Source organism: Stegodyphus dumicola, chromosome 4 (genome assembly GCF_044657685.1).
Source record: "Stegodyphus dumicola isolate Sdum_Otavi_A_Nest chromosome 4, ASM4465768v1".
Lineage (NCBI taxonomy): Eukaryota > Metazoa > Arthropoda > Arachnida > Araneae > Eresidae > Stegodyphus > Stegodyphus dumicola.
The window spans coordinates 117,137,813-117,159,577 of NC_140771.1; the positions used below are offsets into that span (position 1 = coordinate 117,137,813).

A 21,765-nucleotide genomic window follows, 5' to 3' on the forward strand; every position below is an offset into this window, starting at 1 on the left:
GTATCTGTTCCTGTAGAAATGAGCAGCAATTCAGAGGTGCAAATCATATGTAAAGCAGTGGATTCATCATACAATGTTCAACCTGATTCTTTTCCTCCTATATGGAATTTACGAGGTGTTTTGGGAAATGCATGGCATAAGATAAATGTAAAAGTACAGAAATAAGTTCATAGAGCATATATATCTTTATTGAAATATTTTTTATAAAAATACATTTATTAATAAATTTTATTTTTTAAATTTTCAATTGATAACTGTAATACAATTTTTAATATACATAAACATTCAGAATATTATTTTGTATATCTAAGAACTGTACAGTAAGTAATAAAATAAATTTTTTAATTGACCAACATTAGCAAAAAGTAAATCTGATTTGTACAACAATTTATACTCATTCAGTTTATAGAAGAAGAATAACGATCTTAGCTCAAAGAATTTTTTAATACAAAATTTCTTCAACATATAAAACATTTCCTTAACATATTTTATATAGTAGGTACGTACTCGATTTTTACTTCTTTAATAAGTTATTGGTATAGATCAGATATATAATTTTAAGTTATGCTTTTAAATAATTAATATAATTTAGCACTCAATCATTGATATTTTCCTTATTTTGCATAATATTCTAATTTTATTACTAATTTAATTATACTGAATTCCTAATGATATATAAACACCTGTCTCACTGGGTTTAATAAGCATTAACTTTAAAAAATGTTACAAAAATTGCATATAGTAGGTTTATATTACACTGCATGATAGGTGCAAAAAATGCCAAAACCAAATAATTTACACCCTTCACTGCAGGCCTTTACCTTAAATTATTCAAAGTAATCAATGGCTTTGTCAGCCTAACTCCTACAGGCCATAGCTACAGGCTGTAAGAATTGGAATTATAGAGACACGGATCACTTTGAACAATTTTCTGAGATTATATTAAATATTAAATTTATAATTTGTGTCTTTGTTAGTTCAAAAACAGGCTGGTGTATTTATTTCTTCCATTGCACCCCCTCCCTCTGATGACTATGCAGTAAAAGATATGAATTTTCTTTTTTAGTTTTGGCATTTTTTGCACCTATCGTGCAGTTTGCCACTATACTTCTGGATTTTTATTTTTGCATATTTGTTCCGAATTGGATATGGGATGGATTTTAAACATATTTTATTTTTCTACATTGCTAATATCTTCCCACTTTGCTTCTTTAAAATGCCTGCATCATTCTTTAAAAAAAAAAAAATAAATAAATAAAAAAAAAATAAATTATTATAATTGCATGATTAAAGAGTACGTTGTCTACAAGGAATTACAGTGAAATACGTTTAACACGGAAACGCTTAAAACAAAATATTGGATACACAAAATAATACAACGTTCCCGACAAACTACTATGTATTTTCATGCTTCACAAAAGGAAGATTACTAAACACAAAAAGATTTCCCTTCTGGGAATGAACAAAATACGGGAAAAACCAGCCGGGCAGGCGAAGTTTAAGGGGGATGTAAAATGAGAGAGGTGGTTTCACATGTTTCGTAGAAAGGCTTTGGCTTTGAAATTAATTTGGCTCAGAATAGCCTGTGACATGAGCCAATTTTGTTTATTTAAGCTACTTTCACCCTCCACCCCTACAAACGCCACACAAAAACATCTCATCTCTTATCAGTTGGCTTTGGAAATATTGATAAGTACATTGCAGTATGTGTAAAAATCAGTTTGGTTCGTGCCAAAAGAAATGAAGAAGGATTGGATTTGGATGGATTATTTAATTATGGCAAAGCACACGAGGGCTATCTGCCTAAAAGGAGGGATGCCTTCGTGGAGGACTTTCTAAGGGGAACTGGCTCGTATATACGTTACACATGGGGAAAACCACGAAAACGCCCATGCAGCCAGCCCGTTCGCGGGATTCGAACCAGAAATGAAGAAGGAGGATATAGAAACTGAGCCGACACTTAATGAAATGTTTGAAAGTTTCTGTGTTATTGGACTGTTCCTACTGTATTATCGGAAGAATCCGTTGCAGTAGATGATGATAATGTGTGTACAGTCCCAGTTATGGCAGGAAAAGATAGTTTGGACCTTGTTTAAAGCTAAAATATATCATTGATGCAGATTTTAACAACAAAAATGAAATGATTAATGCAGCTCCTGTTCCCACATCATCCGAAATGAGGAACATTATGAAAAGCATGCACAGTTATTTAGATGCACATTCCAATGCTGAAATGAATAACAAAATGTATGACATCAAACAATTTGATGCTAAGAAAAGACAATGCAAAGAGAAAAGGTTCCCCCCCCTCCCAAAAACTCAATAGATGTTTTATTTTTGAAAAAAAAACTTAAATTTTGTATTAAGTTCTTGTGGATATTTTTGTTTCATTGATTTTTATTAAAAACATGTCTGTGTAAATAAAATGTACTGTAATAAACTTAATTTTGTTGAATAATTAATCTATTTTTTTCAATATCCTTTAACATGAAATCCTTTTTGCACGAAAAATATTTCAGTCGCTCCATTTTGTGTTAAATGATTTTCATTGTATTCTAATGTGCCTGGAAATAAAGATGATAATTAGCTGAACTTAGGTTTAGTATCAACTTCTTCCTCTCGCCCTACCATTCAGCCATCACAACTGTGCTTTGAAATCACTACATATATACTCATAGTCAAATTAGAAACTAACAAAGAATTAAAATATTGAACTGGTTCTTAAACTAGTAGGAATCAAGATTAGTTTAATCAACATTTTAATGTTAAATCTGTAATATAAAAATACCTTTGTAAAAATATGCGAGTATATCTCTTCTACTTCTAGTTGATAAGAAATCAGCATTCAAACAAACAAAATTTGTTGTTACTCTAAACAATATGTTTTTGAAAGGTGACATAAGAAATTGTACAAAAGTTGATGCCACAGGTTTGGATTATCAAGATATGCAGGATGGCTTCCATTAGGTATTTCTTGACACTGACTCATTGGTAACAAGCTCAGTAAGGCTGAATTTCGTGATCTATCTTTCTCTCCAAATATAACCATTGTAGGTGTCTAAAAAGAATAAAATTTTTTAATTATTGTCACTGAGTGATAAAAGAGTATTGTTTAAATAAGGTTTTTACCAATGTCGAAATTGAGTTCTTTAAATACAGTAAAAATTGACTTCATAATTTAGAATGCAAAAACAAGTACTTTGAAAATGAAAAAAATATCAGTAAATTAAATATGAATAATAATTCATTATTAAATGTTTGCGCATGAAATCTATATCAGCTTCCGGGCTTAATTTCTACATTCTTTGACTGGGTCTTGTTTTATAAATTAATATATTTCCGTTGGAGGGCATTTCGTTGTTATACATACAGAAAACATCCTTTTAATGATAAATGCATTGTGTATTTATAAATTGCCAAGATGATCCAATATGATATGACTGAGATAAGCTAATTAATTTTGCAAATGCATATGATTTTACTTCGAAAAAAGTACTTTTATGCAGGACTTCCCAAAGAAATGCATGCACATTTATAATCAAATGCTAAAGAATTTCAAGATAGCAGTGTACAAATTTGCAGGTGGCACTTGCATGAAATAAAAGCTCGTATAAATAACTAGAGTTTTGTTAGATGTTATGTCAGGCTGGCAAGTATTATCAGATTTTGAAAAAGAGCCTGATGAAATAGAACTTTCAGAAATTATTCAAACAATCACTATTTCACAATCTACAAATATGCCACAAAAATTCTCAGCATAAACAGTGCAATAGCTGTGCATGGATGTTTAATGACCATAGCCAGCAATGCATCATCAGAATTGTCAGTGCTAGTGCCAGATTGCTTCTACATTTAAGGCATGAACTATCAGAGGTATATCTGAGGTCTTCTTCAATGGCTCGTGAGCCCTGGCCTTCTCCAGGCATCTCTACTTTGGGCGACCGTTTTCCAGTTTTTAACCTTTAAAATATTAAGATCTTTTTTGACACAATCAATCCATCTTAGCGGAGGCCTTCCCCGAGGTCTATTTCCCATGGACTTTGACAGAAAGATTTTCTTGCAGAAACGATCTCCATTCATTCTAGCCAGATGGCCAGCCCATTTAAGTATCTGTAATTTGACGAATTTTACAATATCTGCTTGTTTGTAAATTTTATAAAGTTCTAACTTCTAGATTTTATAAAGTTCTAGACCTTCTTCTCCATAATCCATTCTCTTGGACCCCACCAAGAATGCAACGCAAGATCTTTTGCTCAAAAATTCCCAAAGCTTCCTCATCACGTAAAGTCAATGCTCAAGTCTCTGATGCATAAGTGAAGACAGATCTAAGACTTTTATAAAGAAGCAATTTAGTTCTTAATTTAAGAAAGCTGGAATTTAAATAACTCTTCAGGGCATAAAAACATCTATTTGCAGCAATGATTCTTTAATATATTTCTGGGGCCAAAACATTTTTATTATCTCTGTTCCCAAGTAAGTAAAACTGTTAACTTTTTCAAATTTATAATTGCCAGTTTCTAAGTGACTAAGCTGTAAATCAGACTTAAAGCAAGGTAAATATATACTAGTTTTATTTTTGTTTACAAATAAATTAATTCTTTTAGCACTTTGTTCCAATGCCATAATATCTATGAGGTCAGTATAGAAAATTCAACTTTACTGGGATATGGCAACATAAGACTCACCACAGTACCTTTATTGGCAACAAATTATGAGACATCATACATGAGCTTATGAATGCATTTATTGGATCTGCAGGGATGGGATAAAAAAGTAGTCTTATCTAATCACTTATTCACATGAGGTGATAACAGAGTGTTGGTGTAGTGCAGGTTCCATGAGGGTATGCATCCAGACTGTCAGCGAAACATTATGTAAGCTGGTAGTTCCTTCATAATGGTATGATTTGGATCTTTTGGTCCTCTTAAACATGTTAAATATGAATAACTGCATTCAACTGCTTGATCACAATTCAGATCTTCATGAACTTCATTTATCCTAAGAAAAGTGCATTTATCAGTGAGCAGTATTGTAAAGAACAGATATGAGTAAAATTCTGGGCAATCCTGATAAAACCACATTTGTTAGACATGAACCCAATACAGCATTTAATGGAATATAATTAAAGGATTTATTTGTGCAAATCTATCTTCTACGAAAACTAGAAAAATCACACACAGCTACCCTAGCAGTATAACTTAACATCTGGAGATTTCCATCAATTATAGTTTGTTACTTTAAAACAAACTTCAAAGTTATTTTGTGCCATCAGGCTTCCCTCATGGGAACGGTAGATGGGTTGAGTCGGCTTATTTCCATTTCGTATGTTTCACTTTATGAAAAGCATGTGAATGAAGGCTGATCTGAACTACAGTCTCAAATGAGGGAGAGAAAATAAGTGATCGTGACATAATATGATCACAAATGGAGAAGGGAGGTGAAAAGCCTTGATGTGCTATTTTAAAGATACAATATCTGTACTTTGCTGTATTTCATAGGATTTCACATGACAGCAGCAAGTAAGAACTCCAAGAGTTTTTACGTTTGAGTATACCTTATGTATAAGGAAGGAATTATAAATAATAATATGCAGCCCTGTAACACGGCATTATTTTCTCATTTTTATTGATGCATATTAATGAAAAAAAGGAAGATAATTACCTGAATGTGGCTTAAATCTGGAAGTGGATCATGTAAATAAGGTTGTAAGGGAGCATAAATCTGACTTTTACAATTTGTATCTGAACATTTAGGCAAATCTTCCAAAACTTCAATTCCTACAGGCGCTACAGGTATATAACCAGCCATGGATTTCCAGTTCTTCAGCAAAAAAGGTAATGCATAATATCCACTCATACTTGGACTAACTATAACAGGATTGCGCAAGTCAAAACTCTGGATAATTTGATGGAGAAAATGACCTTTATCTGGAATCTCAGCTGAAGGTGTATTTGCATAACCTAACATAACAGTAAGGCATAAATAAATCTCTGACATTTTTTACTTCAGATATTGAAGGTCATACATTTGTAAAACAATAATGAATATATAATGCATTACTATTTGTCAAGTTAGTGAAAAAATAAATTTTTGCATGGTCAAAATATATGACATTTATGTATAGAAAGAGATGTAAATAAGTGTAGCATGCTTTGTTTGACAGTACAATTATATATTATAATGTGAAGAAAATTATGCTTAAATATATTTATGTAAGCATTGCGTAAATAAATAGGCAGAAATCTTGGGCATGCTTAAAGATTTCAAAATATCATATGATTAACAGAAAGAATTTTTAACAATTAGATCAAAATTATGCAGACATGACAATTCCGCTTATTACATACATATTTATTTAGGAATAAAACGATACCAAGATAAAATTTTTGAAATAGTCATTTTTACAAAACAGAAAAACTACTTATACGTGTTGCAACACACATATGAATAATATTTATAGGGATTAATATTTATATACACCAACTTTATCTTTAGAAAATATATAAGCCATAACAGTAACAATTCATACTTTTACTAACATAACAAAGAAATATACTCCTTTTTGGAATGAAAATTTGCAGAAACTCAAGAATGACAGAGATAAAGCTTGCCAGAGGGTTTATAAAACTGGACTTAGGGAGGACTGTATAGCTCTCTGTAAGGTACAGGCTATTAAAAGGATCCGTTATCGAATCTAAGTGTTCCACATTTAAAATTTTTTGGGAAGGTGTAGATTTTAGAAGAGATGGCATAGGAGCTCACAGATTTTTATCTCAGATGAAAAATCAAAATAAGTGAGGAAATGAATCTATTAAAATAGGTATTAAAGAACTTACTACTGATAAAGACATCTCACATGCTTTTTGTAAACACTATGCTGAAATTACTAATTTCAAACCTCCTATTTAAAGAAAAATGAATTGAGACCTATACAAGACAAAAATATATCAAGGTTTGAAAATCTTTTCGATACTGATTTTAGTATAGAGGAGCTGAAAAATGGTGTATTTAATTATGGCAGAGCACACTAGGGCTATTTGCCTCAGGGGAGGGATGCCTTCGTGGAGGACTTTCTAGGGGAAACTGGCTCGTATACACGTTACGCATGGGGAAAATGCCCATGCAGCCAGCCCGTTCACGGGATTTGAAACTCGGACCGAACTACCAGTGTTTAGCGACTTTACCGCTCGGCTGCTGGTGGGCCCCGCTGAAAAATGGTTTTGGTACTTTAGTGAAGGGTGAAAGTGCAGGTTGGATATCCTGCAAAACGTGTATTTTTGAAGTTTATAAGCCAAACTTGGAGAAATGGTTTGTTAAGTGTCTGGAGAAAGACCATGATGATACAAATTCTCAAACCTAACAAATCTGCAGAAAATTTGGATAGTTATCACCAGTCTCTCTTACAAACATTTTATGTAAATTGACTGAGAGATTAATTGCTAACAGGTTGCTGTTTGTGTTGGACAAAGCTAGTACGATTCCTGAAAGGCAGGCGGGTTTTCGAAGACTAACAAATAGTCCGCTTATCTCAAGAAATAAAGGACAAGCTTTCAGAGAAAGCGAATTGCTATATTCCTAAATTTCAAAAATGCTTTTGATAAAGTTTGGAGAGCTGATTTGCTTAAAAGACTGATTTCTGGCAAATTGTATGAATGGATTAACATTTAAGTCCGAAAGCACAAAAATCCATAGGTGACACATCGGGTGATTTAAGAGGGATATCAGTGAAGGGTATGGCCTTGATACCAGTTTTTTGTTCCATTTCTTTTAGGAAACTTACAGTGGATTTTGATGTGTGACTGCTAGCTTTGTCCTGATGGAGTCTCACAGATTGATGGCACTGTGGGTAAAGCGATGGTATTTCATTCAGAAAAATTGGCGTTAAAATATGTTCCTGATAGTATTTGGAGTGGTCTTGACATTTTTTTGCTCTCTCTTTATTTTTAACCTGCCATTATAAGAAAAACGAGCAACAATCATGAATCCCTTAGAAAAACTTTCTTTTAATTCTTTGAACCATGTACTTAAATTTTTTCCTCCCCTTTTATGATAATAAATGGCTCTTTTTTGTTACAATCATTTAAATACACCCATGCTTCATCTATTGTGACAATTGTTTTCCATATTTCTTTGGCTGTTTCTCATATAGAATTCTGCAGTGTGTCCTGCGTTGAGCAATATGCTTTTGAAGAAGACGATGCATATTGCGTTTTTTCGCTTTCTTAAGATTTAAATCAACGTTTATCATTTTGTTTACAGTGGACACTGAGCATTTCAATGATTTTGCAACTGTCCTTTGACTAGGGGGATTTTTCTTTTAACATTAAACAACGTACCTTTGCAATAGTCAAAGATGTCCGTTTTTTCCTTGGATACTTGTTTGGAATTTTTGTCCCCTTTGAGGCTCTAATTTGACATTTTTTCCCCCTTTCTTGTTGATGATATTACCTATCGATGCTTTAGATATCACAAAACCATGACTCTCACATCATTTTTGGATAACCAAGTATGCATATTTCTCTTCGGAAAGAGCATAAATGTAGCCTTCGAACCACTGCTTTGTTAAATTCGCCATTTTGAATAAAAACAAAACTTTCAAGTCACAACGATAATTTTGACTTTTAAAAACATAGTACAATTGCAATTACTTCTTTTGCAGCAAACGATTTTTTATTACCGCTTACCAAAATCGTCTAAAAATTGTGCGAACAGCCTCTGTATTATGTTTACTTGAGCATTCATTTAGACCTAAAATTATCCTGTAAAAAAACAAATAAATGCAGCCATTGATCGAGGACATTTTAGATCTAAACTACTGAAACATCTCGCTAGTATTACTTGGGGCTCAACCCAAGATGTTTTGTGTGCATCCTATAAAAGTTATGTGTGTCCTATTGCTGAATACGGTAATGAGGTTTTTACTACTACTTCAGATTCTGTTGGAAATAAGTTGGATATTTTCCAAAACAACATATTGCGATTAATCACTGGTGGTGCAAAATCGACTCCTATTATTGTTATGGAATTACAGACAGATTTGGAGCCTTTAAGTAAAAGGAGTGCTGTAAATAACGTTGAAAAAATCTTAATAAGAAAAGAAAAATTTTTAAATTGCTATAGACCAGCAAGTGAAAGACTAAAAACTCATATATCCTTCATTTCAACTGTGTATGATCTTTATGATACTTACGATATTCCTACACCCAATCTTCAGGTTTTCTCACAGAAGTGGAGTCCCGCTTTAAATTTAGATAATCTGGAAAAACACCTGGATCTTGTTTGGAATGTCAACACACACCTTTCCACTGTGATGAGTTAAAAAATGCTGCTTTGGCTACCATACATTACAGGTACCCTCTAGACAAGTGGTTCCATGTTTATACAGATGGTTCAGCAGATAATCCAGTGCTGAAGTCTATTTAAGTAATTTTAATATTAGCTGTTCTGTTGGAAAGTACTATGATAATTTTGATGGAGAAATAGCAGCTATAACATATGCAAGTAATAAATTAAAATATAGCCAAATATTGTGTTTTTCATCTACTCACAAGCTGCTATTTTGTCACTTACCAATTCTAACAATAATGAAAATACCCAGGTTCATTCTTGTAAAATAAAACTTTTTGAACTAAGGGGAATCAGAAAAAACATTGCTCTTCAGTGGATTCCAAGCCATTGTGATATTTTTCAAAATAGAGGGGGGGGGGTGCAAATAGACTTTCCAAGGCCGGATCTCTTATGGCCCAACCTGATTCCCCTTTGTGTAATATTAACACGCTGACTGCCACGGCACTTTTCGGATTCCGGTCCGAGAAGCCAAATCGATTTAATTAAATAAAAAATACTAATTATGATTCGTAATGATTTTTATGAATCATAATTAGTATTTTATTAGTTAATCATAATTAGTATTAAAAAGTTTACAGGATTTTTTTGGGGGAGGGAAAAGAGTCCTACGAATTATCTTATAGTTGGCTTTTGTTAGAAAAAGCTCTTCGCAGAAGCCCACTATGAGATGATTCGTACAGACATGTTTCGACTTGTCGCCTCAGTACAGCTAAAACAAGTACTGAGCAAGTAAGTAACTTGTAGCGGTGCCAAAGTGGCAAGTCAAGAAACTATGAGATAACTCATATTGGGCGTTTTGAAGAAGAGCGCTAATACGAGTTAACTCGTGTTGGGCAGTCAACATATTAAATGAATTATATACAATAAAATGAAAAATACAGTCAAAAGTCGTTAATTCGGACACCCATAATTCGGAATGATCTATAATCCGGACCTCAAAACTGAAAACTTTCTGCGCATGTGCCGCATTGACAAATGCGCATAGGCGTTTACGCGTGCGCGTAAGACCTTTTACGACTGCACATATGAGTGTGCACAAGTGCAGAATACGTTTTCGAGTGCACGTTTTATGTATAATGGACGTATAAGCTAAATAATTATCTATTTCAGTTAATGTTGATGATTGCGTTGTTCCTTAATTTTCGAATTGGATCCGGCTTATTATTTTTTGCAGACTGTAAGAGCAATTTTATAAAAGTAAGTTTAAACTTTCGATTATATCAAACAGAATTTCCGATATATATTTGTTAATATGTAAAGGATCTAAAGCGAAAGTATGTTTTGAAATCCAAAATCTGTTTATCAATTTCACGCTGCTCGGCGGGGGGAACGCCGCGGCGGGCGCGTAATGAATTGGAAGTCGATCTGTCAGCACTATCCTTATCTTCAGAGCAGATGTTTTTATTTTATTTGGCTTATAATTCCTTATCAAATGTAGTATTTCATCTCGATGTGCTCCGTCTTTGATATGATTTAAAACAAGTTCCTCGTCATTATAATTCGCTTCCAATAGCAAAGAAAGTAACAGAGGTTATTGAAAACGAAAAAATTTTGGTTGAAATTTTTTCGTCAGTATTCTCGACACAGCAATTATAGGACTTGAACAGTGGAACTTTGTAACTGAACAAGAAATTATGTCTGTTTAATAGAATTAAAGAGAAAGTATTATCACATGAAACGAAGCAAAACTTAAACAACTTACATTGAAAGAAATGTTTAATAAAGTAAACAAATAAATATTAAGCTTTTTCTTTTTGCAAATTTTGATACCCTTTAGATCATAATTGTTCTTTATTTCATAAATTACGGTTTCATACTTTTAATTTTAGAATTTCTGCATGCCATCTTACGAGATTTAAACTGATGATCTATAATCCGGAATCGCCGAAGTCCCGACGAGTCCGGATTAACGACTTTTGACTGTAGTATAATATCCTTATATGTTGATGCAGCAATGGATAAGAAGTGAAATATCCTGCTTAAGAAATAAAATCCTCACTTCCTTACTGCAGGCTGTTGGAGTTGCTTGCTTTCTTTTGACAACTGGCCATGATTATTTACAGCAACATTTACATCGGATTTGGAGTCAAGGATTCAGCTTGTTGCCCTCTGTGATATGGATTGTAACCACCTCAAGAACTGCCCTATTATTTTAAAGTTTATAACAAACAACTCTATGGAGGCTAATTTTTATCCTTGCTTTTTTATACTCTCATCATTTTATTGGGCTGCTTGTCAACTAATGGCAGAAATACGAAGATGGGCATAGAATTAAAAAAAAAATTTTTTTTTTACTAACCTGGAAGATCTACAGCAACAGTTCGGTATCCCATAGCTGCTAATATATGAATTGTTCCTAAATCAAGCCATGTTTTTGAAGAAAACATTCTTCCATGCAACAAAAGTACATTTATTGTTGATGGAGTACCTTCAGCAGGAGGTAGTGCTTCTCGGTAAAATACCTTTGCAGACTTTAGAAGTAAATAAAATTAATAAATGCTTATAAATTGCAGCATATCATTAATAATATTTTCTAACAGGTTTCAATATTATCGCAACACAAAAACATTATAAAATTAGAGAAATACATTTTGAAATAATAAAACTTAATGCAATTTAAAAATATTTTAAATTCTGTTTGTTACTTTTAAAAACAATTCTGTAGGATTACCTTACTAAATTTATTTTAATTAATTAGATATTCATAATGTTAAATATTAGATCTAAAAACTAGTTTAAACATACAAAGATGATTTCATATAATATATATAATATAAATATGTTTTTTTAAATATAGACAGGAATTCTAGAAGAGGAAATTTGATTATTTTTACTAATATTTTTAAATTATTTGTCTTTATACAGGGCGCATTTAACTTGTAGATGTTTTTCATTTGAAGGGAATTTCACTATTTTCATCTTATTCTCAACAGAAATTTTCCCTGAATTTCATCCCAGTAAATACTGACTTCTATATGTGAATTGACAATATATTAACTTCTGAAATAATCCCAGATATAAAATAGAAACTTATTAAATAAAAAAATTATAATATTAAAATTTAAATTTGTCAGATTAGACTATTAAATTAGTTTAGAAGTCTAACAACAAAAATCAGCATTATATTTGCAAATTTTCACAGGAATTGTTTCGATGGTTTTTAGCAAACCATCATCCTCAGCTCCCACAGTGCAAATGAACGGGATTAGATGTAGTGAAAAGATAAGATAAGAATGGCTAGACAGGAGTTAAGCTACTGGCGCCACCTATTGATGAAACAAGAAAACTAAAACATGATTTCCTTAAAGGCTGAAAGTAAAGATAAATTAGAATTAGGGTGGTTGACTAGAACTGAAAGATTTTTTTGAATGTGAAACACCCCTAGAAAATCTAATTCACCAATGGAATATGTTTTTTGAATAATTTGGCTGCAGAAAAATGGAAAGTGTGATCTTCGGACAAACAATGCTGGGCAACAGAGGACTTCTGTTCTAGTTAACAACCCTAATTCCAATCCATCTTTACCTTCAGCCTTTAAAGAAATTATGTTTTAGTTTCCTTGTTTCATGAATAGATTGCACCAGCAGCTTAACTCTTGTCCAGCCATTCTTACGTTTTCACTATATCTTATTTCGTTCATTTGAACTTTGGAAGCTGAGGATGATAGTTTGGTAAAACCATCGAAACTAGTCTTGTGAAAATTCGCAAATATAAAGCAGATTTTTGTTGTTTGACTTCTAAATTAATATTTGTTTGGCGCTTTATTTTAACCTAAATTATTAAATTAGTCTCTAGATTACATTATAAAAAAACAATGGTATATGGATTCTAAACCAATTTACAAATACATATAACTATTACAAAATTTATGTCTAATTAATAAACTAAATTCATATATCAAGTTATGTGTTTCAGTATAATACTAACTTGATTGTTTTCTAACAATGTAGTATTTATTGCATCAAGATAAAATAATTTTGTAATTGTTGTAACAATTTTCAGTATAGGATACATAAAGTGTTGACAGAAAATGAAATATAATTCACAGTAAATGAAAAAAAGTTATTGTAGATATTATGGTATTCTTTGCAATCGTATTAGAAAAGATGAGGAGGAAAAAAATGTGTGTAGCTTAGGTGCACTCAACTGATCAGTATTTTTACGCAAAATACTGTATTTTTGATTGATTTCAGAAGTTGATTTATTTTGACAATTTTACTGGTCATTGTTGCACAAAATTTGAGTTATGTTGCAAATTAAAACAATAAAATAATTGATCTACCTTCACTTAATCTCTGTTTAATAGTGTTTCTTATTTAATTTTATTGCCAAGTTTCAAAATGTATACACAATTTTAAAGTTTGATTTATACTAATTCTCCCATTCTCTTCCCATGCTATTCATACCGTTTGGAGTTTCACACATTCAATTCACTATACCCCCATTTCTCTAGCAAGCTAAAATCTAAAAACTTCGATTACTCTTGTCATTAATGTGAATGGGGCTAAACTTAAGAAATGCGATTAAGTCTTGTGAATTCAAAGAGAAAAGCAGTGACATATATGACTGTGTGTATCTTTTAAAAATGACATTATCACTTTTTTAATTGAAAGTGGATTCTGATCACAAGATGTAAGAAAGCAAAATAATTTGCTAAAGACCTTAGTGTCAACAAATACATCTAGTTTTAAAGTTTATGGTAGGAAAACTTTTCACAATTGGTTCTTTCTTATGACATTGTTGTTAATGGACTTTCCCTCTAACTGTTGCTATAAAATTCTGTTTAGTTTTGTATCTGATACATGATCTTCACAAGATGCTTAAAATTATTACTCATCTCGTATTTTGAAATACATTACAACCTACTCAAGTCAAATTAATTTTGTAGAATAGTGAATAAAATTAATTATTCTTCAAATTTTCTGATTTAACTTCCTATAACTGTCAATTGCCATCTGCATCAGGCAATTGACAAATTTGAAGGCAACACAATTTCTGTTAGCGTCTGATAGGTTCATACAGATTAATCTGATTAAAAGCCTATTAAACAGCAACTACTCCTCATCTCCACGTATGGTTACTAAGGAAACACTTTCCTAGACTTCCACAAAGAAGGAAATTATCTTAAAATAAATAAAATGTAAAGAGATAAATTGAAATTTAATACACGACTTTTAATATAATTTTATTGTTAAAATAAAATTTTCGAGATAAAATTTCTACTGAAATTGTTATTCAATTACATAAAAGAAGTGCCACGGCTTTCTTATTCAGGGCTCCAGTACGTTCCTGCTAAAATTATGATTTATTACAAAAACTAAGCACCGGAGCCGAGATCCGGCCTAATTTAAGTTCTGATCATGGGGGGGGGGGAGTTCTTTTATCATCACAAAAATTAAATATACTTAAAGTATAGCTGATGAAAATTCCAGGGCAAAAGAGAATGAGGGTATGAGTGGGTGGAAACAAAAAAATGAGGATAATCTTAGTGAGAGAGAACGTTCTCTTTAACAGCGGCTCTCTATTGATATAATTATAGCCATCAGGCAGATGGGTGTCAGGGGTAAATGAGACCTGAATCGAACGCCTAAATGTAAAGTTGCTGGTTACGCTTTCCCCCTCCATTAGTGGATACTATGGGAAGACGATGTATAAGATGTGCATGAACAGTTTATCTCAGTATTTCACCCTTATTGTATTCGCTGTCACTTAATGCACATTTAAGAAAATTAATTTTCCTTCCTACGAGGATAACTAACTTTAAGCATCGATAACAATACACTACATACAATCGCATGGCGAGAAATTTAGGCATTCCTAAATAAACTCCCCCAAACTTATTGCTTTTCTTAAAGGGAAAGGTTTCTGCATGTGAGTGAGGGAACTTTACTTGAACATCTCATGTTCTCATGAATTCGTATTTCTAGGGAAATAGAGTTTTGCAAAGTCTGCTTATTGTTAAACTAAAACGTTAGGAATTCTAATTTTTTTCCCTTTAAATTGTGGTTCAGTTTTATAAAAAGAAGTACTGAAATTGTAATTTATCTTAAAAATTTAGAAGCTCCGGCGCAATTTAAGCACTGATTTTATCTCTAATAGTACACATATTAACACTTTGTCCTTGTAATCTTAAATTTAATTCATTTATCTTTGCAAAAATATCAGCTAAATATGTTAAACATGCCAATCATAATTCACTAAATAAAAATTTTTGCAATTCAAATTTTGACTCACAGAGGGAAATTTGAATTTCTGATCGAAGTTCAAAAAGACGATTTAAAACTCTGCCTTACTTCGGAATATAACAAAAGCTTTCCATGTTCACTGCCTATCTCTTGGCATAAAATCATAAATGTTCTTGAATTTAAAACTCTGGCTTTATAAAATTAACAAATTTCACAGCTTGATTTAAAACAATTTTCAGGTTTTTACTGTCTGTTTTGACTACTAAAGCATCATGATGAATGAAGCAGTGAGTACATGCAGTTTCAGCTGCGAGTGTCTTTATTTGAGAAGTAACACCGGAATGTTTTTCTGTTAAAGCCCGAGCTCCCTCACTGCACTTATTCCAAGGAATATCAGTCTCAGACATAAAATTGTCAATTACTTTAAAAATTTCATTTGCAGCTGCTCTATTGTGAAGAGATTCAAAAAATAAATACTCTTCCATTTGCAATGTGAAATATTCACTGTGTTTTATTTTTTTTTTTTTTTTGAATAAGTGTCTCTTTTATGGAATTTGCCATTTCTTCGTTGACTTACAGCACAATTTCTTAAACTTTTTTCATTTGCGACCCTTTTTTATCACTGAGATTTATTCGCGACCCCCAGGACCCCATAATATTTACAAAAATTTTGTGGGACCCCCATAAGTATTGCACAAATACGACACACGCGTGAGTGAAACTGTCAATTTTTTCACTTGTACTGCAATATACTATTGAAGTTTTAGGTCATTAACTTCAGTTTCTAATTTTAAGACATAGAACAATGTGAAAATTTGAAATAAGTAACAGATGAAATGACAGCATCACGTGCAAAGCAAGGAAGATGAACGTTTATATTATAAAAAGAATGCGTCGGAACGTTTTCGTTTTTTAATTTGTCTATATTGTCTTACCTTTATCTATTTCCAGATACATTGTGTAAAAATATTTGGTAATTGTAAAATTAATTATGATGAGTTAAAGAAATATCAATACTGCTAAAATTTTTGGTGCCCCCCTGCTGCAGGTCCCACGACCCACAGTTTAAGAAACCCTGACTTACAGCATCAGCGGCTGGTAATATAAGGTTTTCTATAATATTGTGAACCTGCCCAGTCTTGGCAATTCTCAAGCTTGATAAATAATTAGCTTCCAAAGAATCACTTAAAGTAACAAAACCTTTCATTACTTGTTTACTGTTTTTGAACTCCAATAATTTCCTCTTAAAATATTCTTCAGATTTATCCTTTAAATTGGCCTTCTTAGATTTAGGATGTCTTTTAAGAAATGATGGTTTCAAACTTTTATTGGATAATAGTTCACCACAAGCAACACATAGAGGTTGAGGGTTCATTTCATCTTCATTCCAAGTTAACCCGAATGATAAATAACTTTCATCATATTTTCTATAAACAATTTTTCTTTTCTCTTCAATATTCTTAGTCCTAGATTTTTCTGGATCTATCACCTCATCATTTTTCTGCTTAGTCAATTCTAACCATTTTTCCATTTTGAAAATCTAGGTTTGTTAGATTATTTTTGCACAAATATTTAAATGCACAATGTATTGCGAGTCCTTCAAAATTAAACGTCGATATTTTCAAATTGTGTAGAAAAGTAAGGAAGACAAAGCAACGAGAAGGCAAAATACCTGCTGTTAAAGACAGCAAATTGATGTAAAAAAATGATTCTAATTGAAAGTAGAGCAATATGAGCCCGGAAAGGATGGCAACATAAAGTGTAGACATGCTAATAAATCTTTCAATTCTAAAAGAATTAATGACATACTATTAACTTTTTTTAAGAACTTGTATTTATTTCCTATTAGATAAAACATCCATTTTTATTACTCCTTTTAAAAACATCATTTATGATAAATTTTGTTATGTCTATAACTAAATGAATATTTTGCAAAAATAAAAAACGGATTATTTTGCAAACCTTGAAAAAAAATCAGATTGCATAAATTTGCGAGTGTTAGAAAAAAAAAACATATACAGGATTTTGGAGTATTTAATTTTTGAATTTAATATTTAAAATACTTTGCTTCTTTGCATACCACCCATTTTTCTCTTGCCTACAACCAATGGTACGTGTACCACCAGTTGAGAATCACTGAGCTAGAGAGTGTACACACATACATATAAATATGGCCTGATTTAAATTATGGGCAAAAATTACATATGCACCAGGCCTCCACTTTCTGGGGTATTTAAAATCCTTTTATAATATTTAAAATTTTTAATATTTTTTTTTTCAATTTAGATTTTAAAAATATAAAATCAAAAGGAAGAATAAAATTATAAGTGTCATATTTTAGTTTTTTATACTTTAAAAAGCAGATTTGGGCCCCTTATCTTGCACTCTCATTGGTAATAAATAGCGTTTAGTGAAACTTCAATTTAAAAATTAACTCTAACTTCCACAACTAGTCTCTATCATTGTGTAACGAAAAGATTTAAAAGCTTATGATGTTATATGAATATGAGGATTTTTTAATTAATATAAGTATGATCATATGTTTTATTATTAAATTAATGAATAATTTAATCACATTTTTTTTTTTTGGTTTATTTAGTTTATTTAATTAGAGTAAAGCATTAGAGGGCTATTTGCCTAAAAGAGAGGATGTCTTCGTGGAGGACCTTCCTAAGGCAAATTGGAATGACTACACATTACACATAGAAAACACCCATGCCGTTAGCACATTCACCAGGATTCAAACCAAACCACCAGTGTTCAGTGACTTTACTGCTCGGCCACTGCATTATTTTGGTCATATATATGTAATTTAATTAATATGATCTGTAATAAAATCAGGAAGTATTAGGTTTTTCTTCAACTCAGTTTTTCTCGAAGAAAAAAACATCTGTTTTAAATGGATATGCTTATAGTTTAAAAGATACATAATAAACTGAAACCATAAAATCGAAAGGTAAAATGTAATTTTTGTTTAATATTTTTAAATGGGAAAAAGTATGTTATTATGTTATTTAACAATATATATTCTACACTAGAGCCACAAAATATTTTGGCTCTAGTGTAGAATTGGGTGCTGCTTCGATTGATGACAAATTTTGTTCAATTTTGGTGATGAAACACAATTTCTGGTTACCATGACAGTTTTAACTTGGTTTTAGCTTCCTGATTTTTTTGAAGTCATAATAGATCGATGTGTATCTGAACAAAGACAAGGCAGTGCCCAATGCTGAGTTTGTGCAATTCTCCAATTTTTTTTTTAAGTGGAAATAGATTGATGTGTACATGGAACAAGTTTAAGCAATTATTTGATTTCTTATTTTGGTTTTGTGTAGTGGCCATCTTGAAATTGTAACTTCCTGATGTCAAAAAAGAATCACCAAAAACCAAGGGGCACCCAATTGCAAACTTTTACCAATATTTTATATAGTTTACATCATTGGCATCTATTATTATGAAAAGAATAGAATGGCGGATCCTCCGAAAGAGGTTTAAGCACCAAGCCTTCTGTTTCACAAATTAAGCCATGTATATAAACCGACATACACACATAAAGAAAGGGACTTGTACCTTATTGCAACCAACTTAGTCACAAAATTTTCAGAATGTGCCAAACTCTGGCAACCATTCTCATAACAGTCAAGCAACATTGGCATTTTCATCAATGTTCTTCAGTCACCCAATATTGCCATTTTCAACAATGTTCTTCAATCACGCAACATAGCCATTTTCATATTCATTCCAAGTTCTAATGTTTTATATGAATGATACATATTTTTGCCTTAAACAAAATTTTAAAATATGTGCTTGCAGAATTTGCCAGCAATAGAAATCTTCAGTAAAATTTCTGCAGGAATACAGAATTTTGTTTCAAAATCTCTAAAGAGAATGAGGAGATAAGTAACCAGTGATTTAGTACATAGCCAGTGTTGCCGAGGTTTGCATGCTGCTGAGTTTCTGCAACTCTCTGATGTTTTTATTTTAGTGAAAATAGATCACTGAGTATTTGGGGAGAATAATAGTGGGAAGAAAAATACAGAAAGATTGAGGCAAATATGTTTTATTTTTTAATGTACCACATAATCCTTATTTAACAATTAAAATTGAATTTTAAGTTGCTGAAGTATGTTGACTTTTCATATGTTAATAACGATAGTTTGGGAATCTTTTTTAAAAATGGCATATGGTCCACCAACTTGCACCCAATAAGTAACTTCATCTTTTCATCAATAAAATTGCCAAACTGCACCAAAATGGTTCTTTAAAGCGTAAAAACCGAAGAAACCGAAGAAAAAGTAGCCCCCCGTAAAAACCGAAGAAAGATAGAGAAACTATGATAATGTCACAGCATTAAAAATCAAAAGTAATTTTAAAAAATGATTTTAATAAAAATCTGATGTGAAAATCTAATAAAGCAATGCTTAGTTGTCTGTGCATAAGATACCATACTAACAAAATTGCTATTTTACATTCTCCCTTCTTATACTACTTCCAAGAAACATTAATTGGCACACACAATTTGCATGTGCATCGGAATCATTTAATCATTTATACGTTTTCTAATGTTTTTGCACAATTTGGCTTGATGTCCTTCCTGGCAGTGCAGTCTTAATGGTCAACAATATATAATCAATCACTTTAATATATTGATTATCTTCTACGGTGAATAAATCTACACCAGGAATGTTAAGATCAAAATTTCAAAGGAGAATCATTCAAATATGCTTACTAAAAACGAAAACTATAAAAATTTTCTGCAATTTTTATTTATTTTTTAATATATTTATTCTAAATTTAGCATGTACTGCATGTATATGCATATCATGGAAATCTCATTATCAATGGCTAACCATCAAACAGATATCTCAAAAATAAGAAATTTAGCAACGGAGTTACCTTTATATTACTTACTAAGGCTTGTTTAGCATCAACAGAACAAAGTTAAATTATTAATATGTATAAAATGCAATCCTTTATAATTTAAATTAAGTATAAACGTTTCCAATAGCTGAGTATCTAAATAAACGATCAGATGTTTCTTTCACACGAAATTTCTTAATTGTACATTAGTAATATTTAAATTAGTCAGCTTTTTTTATTTTAATGCATATTAATTACTTACGTCAATGGCTTTAATGCCTTCAATAACAACAATACAATCTTTTTTTAAAATTATATCTGCTGGTATGATTAGCTTTTTCAAATCTAAAGCTCTCCAAAAACCTCTGGCAGGCATTTTTCTTCGCTTCCAACGCCGATGTTCTGGAAAACTGCGCATACAAATACCGAATAAATATCTCCGTTAACCTGATAAGATAAAATTATAGGCCGGTTTAAATTTGGATAAAATATTAATGTACAGTAGATTACAAATGTGGAACAAGCGTTTGTTTAAAGTTCATATGTTAATATTCAAGAAAGAAAGAAAAAAAAAAAGGACCAATATTTTAATTTCATTCATGTTGTACACGTAATTGGATTGTACATTCATGTTGTTCAATCCAAACTCCCGCAACATATTTTAGCCGGTAAATAGAAACACAATAAAAAACAGAATTTCTTCTAATAATGTGCTTCGCGAATTCTAACTGGATGCGCTAGAGGCCGCTACTTGTTAGCCTGGTCCACGGAGTATAATGAAGGTAGTCCGTCACAATTATGTACAGACACACGCCAAAGATGTACGGAAAAGTGTACCGTGACGTCACGGGCTTCTGGATGGGTTACAATCAAGGTTCTTTAATACACTAAGGTTAGGCCAGGAACGGAAAAAGCGTGCCATTGGTTGTTGGTAGTGACGTCACCCGGGAGACAAGACGCATCGGCCGACGCGTCTGCTACATGATTTTGGTAATGGAAAAAATGTAAACTAAAGCAAAATGATCATTTTATATGTGGTAGATACACCGGAAATACCGGGTATATACTTTCCGATTAAGTATTTTGTTAAAGAAAATGTTTATTTTATGCACAGAATTCGTACGAATGCTGAAAATAATTGTAAACATTAAATTCTTTTCGTAAAGGAAAGCATTAGAAAATGAAAAACGATATTTAAGTTAATTAAGGGAAATAAATATTGTAAAACAAGGTATTTTTCAATATTTTTTCGTAGTATTGTTTGCACTAAATAAATCTTGTTGAACAGAACACATGATGGCATAACTGCTAAGACCATGGTAAAAACATACTCAAAAAGTATTATTCTATTTATTTTCATTGCTCATGCACT

At 31.7% G+C, this 21,765-nt stretch overlaps 2 protein-coding genes across 6 annotated transcripts in view; one reads left to right on the forward strand and one right to left on the reverse strand.

Annotated features, from left to right (window-relative positions):
* The window catches only part of shop (sulfite oxidase), a 119,023-nt gene extending 117,753 nt beyond the window's left edge, over nt 1–1,270 (forward strand). For all 5 annotated transcript variants that reach the window (XM_035375853.2, XM_035375854.2, XM_035375856.2 and 2 more), the window contains one exon: nt 1–1,270. In XM_035375853.2, coding sequence (XP_035231744.2) covers nt 1–165 — 165 coding nt within the window. In that variant the 3' untranslated portion in view covers nt 166–1,270.
* Nucleotides 1,237–21,035, reverse strand: LOC118203573 (putative protein-lysine deacylase ABHD14B). The gene is made up of 4 exons (XM_035375852.2): nt 20,656–21,035; nt 11,648–11,819; nt 5,662–5,960; nt 1,237–3,058 (listed from the first exon to the last, which is right to left on the reverse strand). Exons 1-4 carry the CDS (start codon nt 20,809–20,811, stop codon nt 2,867–2,869), a joined length of 819 nt encoding a protein of 272 aa, XP_035231743.1. The 5' UTR covers nt 20,812–21,035; the 3' UTR covers nt 1,237–2,866.
* Nucleotides 21,036–21,765: the final 730 nt, after the last annotated feature.